Genomic DNA, 15,582 nt, shown 5'->3' on the forward strand with positions numbered 1-15,582 from the left:
ACAAAACCCAAACACCACATTACATATCCCCCCCTCTAAGGGCGGCTCCAGACGCCCAAACAAAACCCAAAAAGTCCAGGAGGGTGGTGGAGTGGAGGCGGAACTGGGGAAGGGATGGATGGAGGGCCCCATGAAGCGGAACAGGCAGAGCAAGGAGCCATGGCAGAGCAGGCAGAGCGGGGGGACATGGCGGGACAGGCAGAACAGGCGGCCATGGCGGGGCAGGCAGAACAGGTGGCCATGGCGGGGCAGGCAGAACAGACCACTTCAATTTTTGCTGATGATATTCATTTGTTTTATGCCTGTGGTAATTATGAGTGAAACGTCAGGTCATCATTGTTTATCAAACAGTGCCACCTTGAGAAACAAAGATGCATTGCACATATTGATGTAACAAATCAGGCCACTGAAGGCGAGCGTAGTGAGAACCCAAGTGCAGTTTATTTACAGGTGATCCAAACATCCAAACAAGAGACACAGACTTGACTTGACGAGGCATGAACAGACTTGACGAGGCATGAGCAGACTTGATGTGTCATAAACAAACTAGACTCACCGACAGCGGGTTACACCTTCAATACACGACGACAGACAATGGCAACATGATGGCTACTTATAGGAAACAAGAGGGTCACATGACAAGAACAAACCAATGGGAAACAAGACACATGACTAAAACAACCAATCAGAACATGACACATACACAAGGCTGAGATACATGAGGGCAAGGGAAGTATGACACAAACAGCATAAAACAATTATAATATAAAAGACATGGAAACATGAACAAGACAAAACCCAAACACCACATTACAATTGAGTCATCAGATATGTAAATATAGTCATTTTTCTATACTCTGTTTTAATAGCTAAATTAAATTGTATTAATCAAAAAGCCTGTCTAATTAATTGAGTTTTACAGTTTTATCTTTACCTAATAAAATGAAGGAGGGAGAGGGTAGAGAATGATGTCCCGGGTCGCTAAAGACCCGAGGTATGCATTTAAGGGTTAAAAGAGTAGGAGATCTGCAGACCCTGTCAGTAGCCTCCTCCTGCGTAGACTTTGCTCCTGGAATGGTCAAAGCTATTTTGCACCCCAGACTGGACTACATTCATTAGGTGTCTTTTGAGACCAACCAGCCGGTCATCCTACAACCATTCTTTCCTTCGCCTCATGAATCTCCGGAGCAAGAAATGCTCCCCCTTAATGCCCAGTCCGTGCCCTTAGGATCTACGTCCACTGCGGATGTTACCACTAGATGTTACCATAGCGTTAATGGCATGACACAGCCTAATTTTTACAATACCGGTGCCAAATCGATACTTATAAAACGGTACCGGTGTATACTTAAAAAAAAAAGAGCCACAAAAAAAACCGATGGATAACATAAAAGAACATTAAAAATATTGAAAATAAATATACATAGCATTCACATGCTCCTCGGATGCTCTCATTTCCCGAGTTGTGCTTCCCTTACTCTAAGGCTAATAAATGTATCTCACGATCTGGGTCATTATTTAATACAAAACCACACATAATGTTTCTACTGTATCTCTCTCTATCACTCTGAGTGCTGAGTGACTGAGTGCTGTCTGTCACTGTCTTTAATCAGTTCTGTGAATGACTGTATGGTATGCCACATACACTGTAATATGTTTTATATTAAATATTCAAATGAAAATAGCAACATGATCGTTTTATAAAGTATGTGTTCATATGTGTTAAGGGCTAGATTTTCACTGGAGGAAACAGCTGTGGTGAGGGGTGAACGCAGCGAAAACTTTACAGTAGATGGGAAACCGATTGCTCTCTCGTGACCTTTTGTAAACTATTTATGACAAAGAACTACACAGATACAGATATTATAACAATCTATCGATAAACACACACCTTGAAATCTGTTCTGATTTGGTTCTAGTACATACCGGTTACACAGGTACCATATTGGCACCGGGTTTCGGTACCCAACCCTACTCAGGTTACATATAGATTATGGGGATTCCGTGACATAGGTGCCCTTTTATTGTCTCGCTGATGCAAAGCATTTTAAAGTGTTCTTGTGCATTAAGACCAAAAATGTGTATTAAAGGGGTGATCAATCAGCTATTTTCGAAGGATTGATTGTTTTTTATGGGGTGCACTGTAGCATGTTCATGCTTCGTTTTTAAAAAATAACATTATTTTTTCACATATTTTACCTTTACTCTACCACACTGTTTCTGTTCTCCTAAAAAGTTCTGTTGACTTCCTGGTTCTATGAAGCCCCTCCCTCAGAAATTCGCAATGGGCTCAGATTGGTTAGCTAGCCCAGTGTGTTGTGATTCGCTAACCACCTAGTGCACGTTGTCCGGATATGTCACGCCACTTACCATTACGGGTAGTTGCATGTGCAACATGGCCTCACCCCATTTGTTGCGTTTTCACAGGGGCAGGGTTTATGTAAATTTTAGGGTTTGTTATGTCACAAAAGCGTAGTCCCTACTCCCTCCCAACTGTTTGTTGTTACAATTTCAGATATTTTACATTTAAACAACATCAGTCGTTTAATATTTACTACACTGAGTAAATACTACTCTGATCTACCTCACATTGTTTGAACTCCATAAGATCAATACGTTTATTAGACTTTTATTTCTCTGTTGGACAGGAATCAAAAACTCTTCCAGGCAGAGTAGAGACAGAGCTGAGGATTTATCTCTCTCCTTCTCTCTGTTTACCAGCATCAATTCATTACCACAGTTCAGCCAGTCTCACGTTCATCCATTTACAGCCAGCCGGTGTACCTCCAGGGCTGACTGAGGAGTCTGGCTTTTTAAAACTTTGCTTTATGGAACTGCAAGTGCTGACTGCTATCCAGATGTATGTGTGCGAAGTCTCCGCCAAAGCCTGAAGCCTCACCTCCAGCTCCTCATTCTGGCTCTGTCTCCACTATAGGACTCTATACTGTCTTTTCATGCTTTTATTTTTTCCAGGAAGGGATAATAGTTTTTCCACTCAGTCATTTTTAAAAGCAGCCTTTTCCAAAGGTGTTAAAATACACATTTTTCTAAGCTTGTGTTCTCATAACATCAACTCACCCAATCATTTTGCAGTGTCTGGTGCATGTATTTAATTAATGGGAGGGTTTTTGCCATATGCAAAGAGAGTTCAGAGGGCAAGTCCAGAAAAAAAGTTAAGAAATGACAGGTGGAATCCTTATTGTTGATAAATACAACTCTAAACCTCAAAGAGTACAGGACAAAGAGCACACAGGAGTTCCTCCCCTGATCTAACACTGTAGATCCTGTACTGTAATGTCATACAAACATGAATTTTCTATTTGTTATTTTTCTCCATTTGATATTGGACCCTGACTTCAATCTTGTATTTGAGACTGTGTTGCTACACTGATGGCACAAATAAATCCAATAATTAGACAACAATGCTATTTCTGTTATTCTTATGTTGTAGGATTACTGTGAGAGTAATTATATACTAGGGACAGCTTTACTAAAGTTGGTCACTTTCTTTTACTTACTTGTTACAAATACACAACCAACTGAGATGATTTATTGATTTTTCAGTAGCGGAAATATTCAGCGAGAACATCAGTCAATCAAGAGACAAAATGGATATGAAGAAGACCCAGAGATTACTGCTCAGATTCAGCTTACCCTGGCCGATCTAGATGCAAATCTGGCAGGTAAATTACTCTTAAATGAAGTTATTGATGAAGTTTTAACCACTTAGCTGTGCTTTCTCATGAATACTTTAAAGGGTCATGATACCTTTAGTTTTGTTAGCTCACCGTACATTACACTAATACACACGTCCTGTGATGTATAAGGCACGTATCCTGTGACACATTTATATAAGCAGTTTGATGGGTTTGATCAAGTCTGAAGACCAGTTACGCTTACAGTGTGGATGAATTACATTTGTGTCAGACTCTGTATATGAAAGAGAATTTATGAAATGCAGAAACTTACAAATCGAAAACAAACACTTTCGATCCATAACACGTCTCTCAATTACTATGTGATTGTACAGTTTAAAGTGTCTGTTATAGGAAATCAACATGTGCTGTAGTGAATAATTATGACAAAGATGAGTCATCAATGTACTATAGGTGTAAGAAAACGTCACATCCTGTGAACAATTCAAATGAACGGGTGCTAACATTGTATTCTATTATCAACGCACATAACTCTGTTCAAATGAATTTTAGTGTTTCATGACCCTTTAAAAATCTTCATTCAACTTGCAAATTTCCAGGAAGTAATTTAAGTAAACATGTTTCCTGGCAGCTTAACTATCATACCATGAACAACGTTTGAAGCCCTATGACTAACTTACTCCATAATTGTGTTTTTTTTTCTGCCTATTAGATATTAATCACTCAGAAGGAACATCTGTGTTTGTGGATGATGAAATACCTGTGTCCATTGTTGACATGGACATTCCAGTGACAACCATTGATGAAGTTCTTGATGATGACCGGTGCAGCTCGAGTGAGTGTGAAGCAGCATTGTTACACAGCTCTCAAAACATCACCAGCCAATTGTGTGCACCAAGTGAAGCTATCGAAAACAAAAACAACAATGCCTGCGGGACAGAGGAGAAACAGTCTGTCCCCGAAAGAAGTCCATCCCCAGACATAAAGAAGCAGTCACAAGAGACTACATTCACAGTTATTGAGAAAACCATGAATCCATCTCCAACCAATGAGAAGCCATCACAAGATACTAAGCTTGTGGAACAGAAGCGGGACAATATGGAACAGAAAGCAGTTGAGACTAAGAGTAAAGCTGTAACTGAAGAATTGAAAAGTCAGAAAGACAAAGTATCACGGAAGTCCCAAAATTTAGTGCGTCCTGCTGTTCAAAGCGTTCAAAAGGTTCCTGACGAGAGACTGACGATGGCACCTATGGTTCAGAGGTTCAGTACAGAGACTGCTTATGAAGAAAGGACACCTATTACCAGAGTCCCAACAACTCAGGGTAAGATCACCCAGAGTTCCTTCTCTCGCTTTGGAATGAAAACCTTCACAGTCATCCCTCCCAAACCGACTGTGTCTCAGACCAAGCCTACAGGCTCTCTAGTCATAGGTGCCATTAAGATTGATGAACAGGGCAACATGGTTGCTCAGAGACAAATTTCCACTGGCCCAAAGAAAAATAGCAATCCCAGTGTTGAAGCTAGTTCAGAAACATCCCCATTGGACAAAGCCAAAGCGTTCTGGAGCACTGCAGAGAAGCAAGACCAATCAACTACGATCAACCAGGGACCCATAATAAACAATAGAGATAATGATGTGTTCAAACCCTCAATTGTGTCTGGAGTCTCTAAAATTTCAGTAGAAACACCTCCTGAAGAAACACACAAAGAGGTCATTATATTGGAAAGGAAGCCCATATCTGTAGTGGCAAGTAAGCCTTCATTCCCAGAGCCAGCAGAAAATCTCTCTTTAACAGCTGAAAGGCGAGATTTCTCTTTTCTTATACCCTCCAGAAGAACCTCCAGCCAATACGTAGCTTCTGCCATTGCTAAAAACAATAGCATTCCCAACACTAAAACAGATATCAAGCAGGCGCCATCAGAGTCCATTGTTGGTGTTCAAAAACCTGTAAATCAACAGTTTAATAGTGAGGTTAGACTTACAAACATACACAAACCTGCTACTGCTTTCAAACCCCCTGAAAATTCAGTGCCTTCTTTTGGACACCCTAAACACCTGCAAAGTTACTACCTCAGTCATGTTGCAGAAAAGTCAGCAAGTTCTGAGAGAATAAGCAGTGTTGAAAAAGGCACTCTGCATGGGGAAGACAGAACCAAATCTCTGGACTCACATCCCTTAAATAACAAAATCCAGCCCTCTACACATATGTCTGCTCACATTAAACCCATGAAATCTTCCTCTGAAGAAGCCACATCAATCAATAAGTTCCCAGACACCTCTGCCAGACAGACGCCAACAGACACCACACGTCCACCACTTACAAAGAAGCCAGAATTACACAAATCTGAGATTCCATCTGAACCAAACCAGGGTAAATTGTTTGGACAGGTTAAGAAGTTCAAGCCTGTTATTTTTAAGCCTGTACAGAAGGAAACTTCTATCCATAGCTCGCTAATGGAGGCCATACAGTCTGGAGAGGGCATTGAACGGCTCAGAAAGGTAAACTGTGAATCACAGCATGAAAGTAAATGTATCAGGTTTTTGGATAATCTGAATGCATTAAAGCTGTCTAATGTCTTGCTTTTCACATTGTTTAGGTGTCTGACTCGTCTACTAAGAGCACAGTTAGAAAACTGTCTAACAATGATGCAGACAATGAGCATTCAGCGCTTCTTTCAGCATTAAGAGCTCCAAGCAACTCTGCGAGACTGAAGAAGGTAAGCTAAATATTAGTGACACTCAAGGTGTGGTAGGGTTGAAAAGGGGCAGAACATTTCCGGAAGCTTTCCAAAAGTTTCAGAAAACTGCAAAAAGTTTTTTAAAAAGTCCTGGAAAGTTTCCTAAAATTCTGTAAAGTTAACAGAAATGTACTAGATATTTTCTGCCCCTTTTCAACCCTAAGGTGTGGTCATATTAGTGAAATTTTGTGGGCAAAAAAAGGTCCATTGTCAATAGTCAATGCAGGGAATTTGCATAATCTTGAATCTGATTCTTATTGAAATAATTGAGTTATCAGGGTTTTTTTGTTTGTTTTTTTGCACAGCAACAGTAAGTGTGAGCGATTAATAATGTGACGCTTACTTTTACACTTAAGACTTACAGTTACCTTTGCACTGTGAGATTCTGCAGGCAAAAAAACGATAGGCTGGATGTTAAGTGCAAGCAGGTCTTTTTTATGTAGCACTCTATATTCTTGAACAGTGCCATTATAAAGAAGTGGCTGAGTAGTACTAGTCACTGCTTGAATGCCTCATTCATGTTAAGTGAATGGCCACAGAAATGTCACTGGCAAGTCAACCAACTTCTATTGGTCAGTGCTGCAAATTCACATGTCATAGTGCATCAAACTTTAACCAATTGTTTGGGAAAACTGTTAAAAAGAATGTTGTTTGCTCGTTTTTCAAAAAATAAAGAAACAAAAAAATCATTCACATGCAGCCTAGTTGTGATTAAGTTAACTATAAATGCCACGTCATTGTTGTACTTCTAGACCAAATCAGGAGCAGCTAAGGAGTTGGAGCAGCTCAGGAAGCTTGAGGAAGACAGAGATGTCCAGAGAGATGATATCTCACCTCCTCCCACTTCTTCTCCTGCTTTTGTGCCACCCCCACCTCCAGCCTTTGGTCCTCCCCTACCTCCACCTTTAGCTCCAGTCAAGCCCCCTCTAGTGCTGCCTGCTGGAGGAAACCCAGAGTCGGCCCGAGAGGCTCTTCTGGAGGCCATTCGCTCAGGCTCTGGGGCTCAACGACTGAGGAAGGTAAGAGGCTCAGTACAGCTCTAGCTTGTGTCAAATAATCCTTATAGGGGAAAAAAAGAGATTTTAGATACATTTACTACTACTACAAAAAAATTGCAGCTTAATGATTTTTTTTATATTAATTTCTGTGACAGTTGGTAATACCAAAGACAGTAACACCAAATACCATCATACAGATTAAATTGCATTTAAAATATTTATTTCTTGAATGAAAGACAAAAACATTTTAACAACTTAAGACTTTCAATTACACAGGTCCCTGTCACACAGACAAGACGGCAAGTGAATGGAAGACTTGGAACCATCCAGGCAACATCACCGCTTTCTTATGGACACTAGAAACCTTCACTGGATCACCGTTTGGGTTTACCCATCGCCAAATCTGGTGTTTAAGCATTTGTGCTAATGCTGTTGCAGATAATGCTAACACAATATTCACAGCCTTCTTTATTTATAGTGATATGCTGCTTCACATCAGTGCCAATACTAATTTGCCTAGTTTCAGGCAGTTTATGTCCTACTGACATTCTAATGATGACATTGAAGTTCTTTGCTAATGCTGCTTTGAGGTGTTTTTTTTTTCATATGTCTGCCTGACTTCTATATCTCTATCAGTATTATACCTGAATATATTATGCAGGTATTTGCTGTTGCATCACAGTATAGGTGGTGGGCTGCAATTGAATCCACCTGCCAATCACAGCAGTCTGTTTTTTGATTTTTTTCTTTTTTAAAGGAACACTAAGTGGTAAAATGGAAAACACTGATTTTTATTTAATCGTTATTATAAAGGTGTTTCTCTAAATGTTTTGTTATTTTCCAAATATATACATATTGATAATTAGATCACAAACTATTTTCATTAGAAAAGTGGACTAGAAATGTATCTATGTATCGACAAAGAACCCTTCTTGACACTCTTTGAAGCATTGTGCAGTAGATACAGATGCTGTATATTTGACCAACACTAATGCACTTTCTCTAAGACTAATTATTTTGAAAACTCTTACAGATTATTTTGAAAGCCTTATAGATACTGTATGATTGGACAATGTAATCAATTCCTTTTTATCAGTCTGCTGAACAACTGTGATCTAGAGCTATCATGGTAATTCAGCTTTAATTTATTCCATTGGGAAAATCATACACTACTATAATTAGAATAAATTGTTTAATATATTTACACAAGTTGTAAATGTATTTATGTTGTTGCAATTTAGCATTAGAGACTATATGACTGTATGCTTGTACAGTAGTAATCTTATTGAATAAATGACTTGGATATAAGTCAACAGGTGGATATTTTGTAAAAATATACCTGACACTAATATAGCAAGTTTCAAATCTGACACTAAAGCATTAGTGTAAGGAAAATATTTTTAAATAATGCTTTTGTAATGTTTTTTTTTTTTTTTTTTTTTGCAGCACAAACTGAATCAAACTTGTAAATCAATAAAACAATATTTTACAGTCTTTCCGTTTACATTGCTTGCAGAGTTATTTTGAGAAATGACAAATTGTATGCATACACAAAAGAAATGGCTGCACGACTTTTTACAATTTTATAAACAGATTAATAATGTTGTCTGGAAACTGCACTTCATGTTATTGTTTTAGCCTGGATGCCATTAGCATTGCTTGTATTTTTGCAATGATTGTCATAGTGTTGAACTTTTAAGCTTAGTAAAATAAAACATAAGCACCAAGCTGCAGACATTCATGCAGAGGATTCAAAATAACACAAATGCAAAATTAATTGTAAAAAGGCTTAAAGATGCCAAAATAAATGTATATTTGTATCTTGTTTTACATGTTTACGCTTTAAACAGTGTGGTACCCAATCCCAATTATGTTTTACAATATTTTAAAGCACTAATACATGATTCTGAAGGTTCACCTCCTGTCAGGAAAAACTGGCTTGTCATGCAAGATTGTATACCTCTTGCACCATGCCGTTTATCGCTCAACTTGTTCGTCTTGTTCTCCAGTTGTCTCTGACAACGGTTCAGGCATATGTTTGGACAATTGCCATGAAACCGTTGCATTCTCCATATGATGAACAAAAAGGCTTTCCAGGGCAGCCCTTATTGGCTTGGTGATTATACAGCCGATAATGGTGAGCAACTTTCCCTTGAGCCTGACTGAAATGATAAGATACACAAAACGGTTAGATGAAAAAAAAACCTTTTTTTTTTTTTTTTAAGAGCAATCCACAGACAACACAAGCCAAAAGATGTAGGAACTTACAGTTACAGAATGTCCTCCTGTAACAGTATTATTGGTTCTCTAGCATTCTTGCTAGAAAGGCGAACACTTCATCTAAAATCAAACAACTTTTAAGTCAGTCCAGATAGCCAGATATTTTACAGAAAGTTGTAGTTAATTAGCTTTGGTCTGCTTCGGCTTAGGTCTACCTGACTTGAGGCTGAGGGAAGCCAAAACTGTCAGGTTTGGATCAGTCTCTCATGGTCTTGTTAGGGCTTCAACTTAATACCCACACAGACCTCTATCAAAAGCCATACATAAAGTAACAGTTATGAGGTTTCTGTATACCGTAACAGTTATGAGGTTACTGTATACCAAAGGTACAGACTTCTTTACTGGCAATGATGGATGACCACATTAGTGAACTCTCTCATGATTTGTAAGTCTGTTTCTTGTAACTGGAATTAATTATGGTTTTATAAAATCCAGCAAGCTATTAATAGACCTTTAATTACAGTCAACCCATGACAGACAGACTCTCCAGTGTTATCATTTGCAGTTTCTCTTAATCCGCATCATAAAAAGTGTTATCCATTATGCAAGCGTTTTTTGACTTGTATGCCTGACAAACTGCCATTTAGACCCACTAATTTGTTAGTTTCTAAGTGCATATATTTAATAGTCTATTTATTTTGGGTGAATGCAAAAGTCCCCTTTCAAAAATATTCCTTGTATCCAAGAGAGAGGCCTGTTGATATGCACTACCATGCCTCATTCGGCATCATAAACCATCCTCTCTTTCCTATATTAATGTGTTATTACATATTTTGGCAGAGCCCATGTGCTCTGAGGGTTGTGGGCTGGGGGTTAGAGCACTGTCTGTCTCTGGGCAGGCTCCTCCTCACCCTGATGGGGTAATCCCCTCTATGGCGGATGGCAGTAAATTCTTCCCCTCCCACAATCCCTCTGTTGGTCAGAATTCCGGCTCGTTTGTGGCCAATCTGATATGTGTTACGAAACTGCAAAATGACTGTTTGCTTCCAAACCGGGGAAGCCATTAGTATAGGAAAACAAACTCTGGAGAAATGAGATCAAAGGTCACAGTAGATATATGTTTATATATGAGAGATGCATCAATACTATAGAATCGTTTATGGTGGATCAGCAGGTATTCGAATCTGGCCTTCTCATGTACTGTACACGTACAGAGTTTATTTGACATTTGAGACACTGAAATGTTTGAAAGTATATTTGGTTGAGTAACTAAACTTAAAAGGTCAACATATTTGAGTTACAATCGAATAGGACACAGATCGACTATACTAAATCTGCTGTACAGCTAAGCAGCTATTTGTATATAATCTTCTTTTAAAATGAGCTTTCATCTGTTAAAACAGTTGTGTGTTGCCCTAAAGCAGTGTTTCCCAAATGGGGGTTCATGAGGGAACTGCAGGGGGTTTGTAAGATGATGAAAAGCGTAATAATTATAATTATATTAAATATAAAATAAAAATAACAGTGCTTTTCATTATTATTATTATTATCAAATATTCATTTTATATATGTTAAAACAGTTAAGACATACTACTATGTCTACTATTATAATCGACATCAGAGCACCGTAAACATACAAATGTGTTGTTAAATTATTAAAATACTAATTTAAAATCTCAGGTGGTACTTCAAGTAAAAATTTTACATCTAAGGGGTTCAGCTGATTAAAAAAAGTTTGAGAACTCCTGCCCTCAAGAACATCTTGGAAGTAAACAAGGTGGAAGGATGAGGATGTGTAGTTCCAAAAGGGGGTTTGGACAGCAATGCCATTTTTACTTTCCTAAAAGAACCTTTTTGTTTAGCATGCATGAAGGACAATCTGAAGAACCTTTTTCCTCTACAAAGCATCTTTAGTGCAATGGAAAGGTTCTTTATGGAACCCTTGATGCCAACAAAGAGCTTTCATTTGTAAGAGTAGATGCTAGAATCATAGAGAAGTCAGTAGTCTCACATACAAAGGCTTGACACATCACAGACGTTTAAATGCATTTATAAAATATTTCTGACAGTAAACTTATATTTGGTTGAATAAAAGGCCAACATACACATTATGAAATGTCAGGCCGTCTGTATGGTAGTCTACTCTTAAAACTTAGCATACATACAAATTAAAAATGTATAATTTTACTCTTGCAAGGAAATGATGACGCTTGTTGCAATCCCATGTTGTGCCTCATTGTATGCCTACTTCTGTAGGAAGAAGTATAGCATTAGCTAAGGCAGTAGCAAGTATCAAATCGTAGTACATGACTGTGATGTAAAGCAGAGGGACAAGCATGCCCCAATATCCAATTTCATTACAAAATACATGCACTCGTCAACTCATTTTATAGGGCCTTTAAAAATAAAGCTAATTAGAACCAAACAGCATCTTACACCATGATGCCATAGAACATTTTTCCACAAAACCACCTTCATCTCCAGCTCCACAGAAAGCAATCATTATCCTGTGGATTTGAAGAACCGAACACAATACACTGATCTGAAGAACATGATTTCTTAAGAATCATCAAATAAACAAAAGTTATGCAGAACTTTTATTTATGAGTGTATAACAATTTCCAACTAAAACCTTGTGACTCTGAATGAGTTCTACAGTGTCCTTGTTTTATGTGTATTAGGCTACATATGAATTCCAAATTCAGAGCTATTAGATATTTGATTTAAAGGGTTAGTTCACCCAAAAATGAAAATTCTGTCATTAATTACTCACCCTCATGTCGTTCCAAACCTGTAAGACCTTTGTTCATCTTCAAAACACAAATATTTTTGAACGACATGAGGGTGAGTAATTAATGACTGAATTTTCATTTTTGGGTGAACTAACCCTTTAATAGCTACTCTCATCATTCTCATGCCATCAGCCTGTTCAAAAATATCTTCTTACCTAGGAGACACAACAACAAAAATAAACTGATAAAGTCTGCAAGACAAGACTTCTGTGTGCTTCAATGGGCAAAATAAAATGGGGTATAATTTTCTTTGATTACTCATGCACTTGCACTTCTGTGTTTTATCTTTCTCAAAAAGACAACTGACTATAGCCCTAAATGAATGACTTTGATAACTGCTCAGTATTAAACCAGTGAACAAATTCTCTTTAGCCCTGAGGCGGCTCCTTTAACAAGACTGCAAGTAACGATTGCGCATTCTGCATGCCTAAAAAGTGAACTCATCATACTCACAATATTAGTATAGGTCATGCACAGCTTGGTCAATATAACTGTTCAATCTTTAGATAATGTGTTCACAAAGCCCAGCTCAGTGTGACAACACTACTGACGTCCCTCTGCTCACTGTCAGCAGACTATTCCCCTTTAAACTCATTTGGAAAAAGCTCTAGGCAATTAACATTTTGGACTACATATACCCTCTGTGTTGTTCCAGGGAAGGACAGGATGGGAATCTCACTGGCATGCTGCCAATAAGAGAATCCAAAGTTTTTCATATTAGAAATTAACAAAAATGTCAACATTCAAGCCTAAGTAAAATTCACCAAATTAGTCAAAAATATTGTATATATGTGTTATATGTGTAACATATAAAATATATGTTTTGTTTTACGATATTTTAGCCAGTATGTTAAGACATGATTGGAACATATTAATTTACTGCATTTTAGGCAAGACTATTTTATTGTTTTAATTCTAGTACACTATATATTTTAACAGGAACTATTCTTAATATGGTCATTTTTGTAAGTAACCTCACTTGTAGTTTTACAGTCGGAAAAAGAGTCAAATAAAACGTGCCCAAGGGAAAGTAGCTCACTGACCTTTTGTACACGACACGACCCAAATAACAGAAACCGTATTCGGTATGATTTAACGTTCAAAAACCTGATCCATGAGCTCGTGGGGACTATTTTAATTGCCGAGGACATAATATAACGTCAGAGTTTAACTAGTAAAGAGTAAGCAATTATGTGTTAAACGTGCTTGTGTGTGTGTACACACAGCCATGTTGTCGGTAATGCTTTAATAACCGTGTGTGCTCCGAGCCTCGAGCCTTGTCACGCGCTCGGCTTATTCAACGCACACATTGGGTCGCGCGGGGGTCTGGCCAGAACGCGGAACGCTAGTGGCTGATGACGGGGTGGTGTTGCCCTGGAGTGGGCGGGGTCTGGTTTGAGTGGGCGGAGACTTTAGGATCCTGACAGCGTCCAGTGCGCAGCAGCACACACATACATACACACTCACACATTTACAGTGAATAAGACACGGTTGTTCTGCGCTATAGAGAGGTAAGCGATGAATTTTAACTCTCACTCCTATATTTTTTCGAAACGAGCGTTCACCCAAAAGTTTAATCTGTGAGTGTGCACTGGGAGGAAAAAAAAAACGGGTGCCCTAAAGAACTTGTGAGTAAATAAAACCAGTGGGCGAGAGAGGGCTGAGAGGTGTGGCTTCTGTTCTAGAATCATAGAGAGTAAAGGAAACTTAAGTGTTGCAGCATTAGAATCAAATACTGTAGAGCAATAATTCACAGCTTAATATTTAGGCTGTAAAATGTTTTGTCACATTGGCTTCACGTGGGTATCATCTAAAATAAATGGTATTATTGGTCTTATTCATTCAATTCAAAACCTGAACAGAATGATTCAGTATGACTAAATCTTACTACTAAAAAAAAAGCAAAGAAAAAAAAAACGATCGGGTAAAAATACATTCTTAAAGTAAAGTTGTCTGTTACCTCTTTATCACAATATACAAATGTAACATGCAAAAACAACGCACCACCGAAAACAGAAAATAGCAGCAGAAGATCCTAGTAACTAGATAAGTCTGACATGTACAATGTGAACATTAAGGGGAGTGATGTAAGCATTGTACAATAAACTGTACAATATAAGCTGTTCATTGGTTAACTGCATGTAATTACCTTAGTAAATGTGGTAAAACTATATTTTTTAAACACAATTTACAATATTTTTATGCATATTTAGCCATGTAATGTATGTATTTTTGTGATAAAACATTGCACTAAAATTATGTTTTAAAATGTATGAAATCCCTTGCCCCTCCCTGTATGAAAAATACACCATATGTTTTTATCATTGCATTTTACAGTGACAAAGAGATATTTATGTATCCTAACATAATTTAATTGTATTGTAATTCCAAATTCATTTAATCAGATATACAGTACATTTAGAAAGTGGAAAATATGTAGTCACCAAAATTTCATCCTCTAATACTTTGGAATCCACAGCTGCTAGTTTCTATCATAAATGTAACAAAAATACAGTAGGCCTAGTTGTGTTTGTATAATGACATACATCTTCCAGAGGGCCAATCTGGAAATAAAGGGATAGTTCACCCAAAAATTAAAATAATTTACTCACCCTCATGTCATTCCAAAACTGTGTGACTTTCTTTCTTCAGTGGAGCATAAAAGAAAATGTTTTGAGAAATATCTTAGTGATTTTTTTTTCGTCCATACAATACAAATCAATGGACACCAAATTGGTTTTGTTACCACATCTTTAAAATCTAAGAGCTAACCTCTTTTGTGTACCATAGAAGAAAGGAAGTCATGTAGGTTTGGTACAACACGAGGGTGAGTCAATGATGACAGACAGTTCATTTCTGGGTGAACTATTCTCTTAAACAGCTCTGATTATGTGACTGTTTACGTCAGCCATGTCAAAATGTGTAACGGGGCGAACGAGACGTGAGACGTGCGGATCCATCTGCAGGCTTTTATTAGACAGAGACGTGGTCATAACAGGCATGGGTCAAACAATGGCAAACGGGTATATTGAGGGCAAGACACAAGAGCAGTCCAGTAAATGGGCGTGGCCTGATCGATGGTGAATAATATCGAACAGGGCGAGGCAAAGAGAGATAATCCAGGTACACAGCAATAATCCAGTCAGGGGCAAACAGAGTCCAAACGGCAAGACGA

The 15,582-nt window shown here is 38.1% G+C and overlaps 2 protein-coding genes across 8 annotated transcripts in view; both read left to right on the forward strand.

Annotated features, from left to right (window-relative positions):
* Positions 1–8,840, forward strand: part of LOC107746964 (protein cordon-bleu-like) — a 118,557-nt gene extending 109,717 nt beyond the window's left edge. For all 5 annotated transcript variants that reach the window (XM_016561324.1, XM_016561327.1, XM_016561325.1 and 2 more), the window contains 5 exons: positions 3,565–3,683; positions 4,369–6,158; positions 6,257–6,376; positions 7,150–7,416; positions 7,672–8,840. In XM_016561324.1, coding sequence (XP_016416810.1) covers positions 3,565–3,683; positions 4,369–6,158; positions 6,257–6,376; positions 7,150–7,416; positions 7,672–7,755 — 2,380 coding nt within the window. In that variant the 3' untranslated portion in view covers positions 7,756–8,840. The remainder of the gene's footprint in view (positions 1–3,564; positions 3,684–4,368; positions 6,159–6,256; positions 6,377–7,149; positions 7,417–7,671) is intronic.
* Positions 8,841–13,823: 4,983 nt separating this feature from the next.
* LOC107746967 (growth factor receptor-bound protein 10-like) overlaps positions 13,824–15,582 on the forward strand; it is a 110,824-nt gene continuing 109,065 nt past the window's right edge. For all 3 annotated transcript variants that reach the window (XM_016561332.1, XM_016561331.1, XM_016561333.1), the window contains exon 1: positions 13,824–13,918. The gene's annotated coding sequence lies outside the window, so the exon portion shown is untranslated. The remainder of the gene's footprint in view (positions 13,919–15,582) is intronic.

This window comes from Sinocyclocheilus rhinocerous, unplaced genomic scaffold, assembly GCF_001515625.1.
Source record: "Sinocyclocheilus rhinocerous isolate Xijiao unplaced genomic scaffold, SAMN03320098_v1.1 scaffold529, whole genome shotgun sequence".
NCBI classification, from domain to species: domain Eukaryota; kingdom Metazoa; phylum Chordata; class Actinopteri; order Cypriniformes; family Cyprinidae; genus Sinocyclocheilus; species Sinocyclocheilus rhinocerous.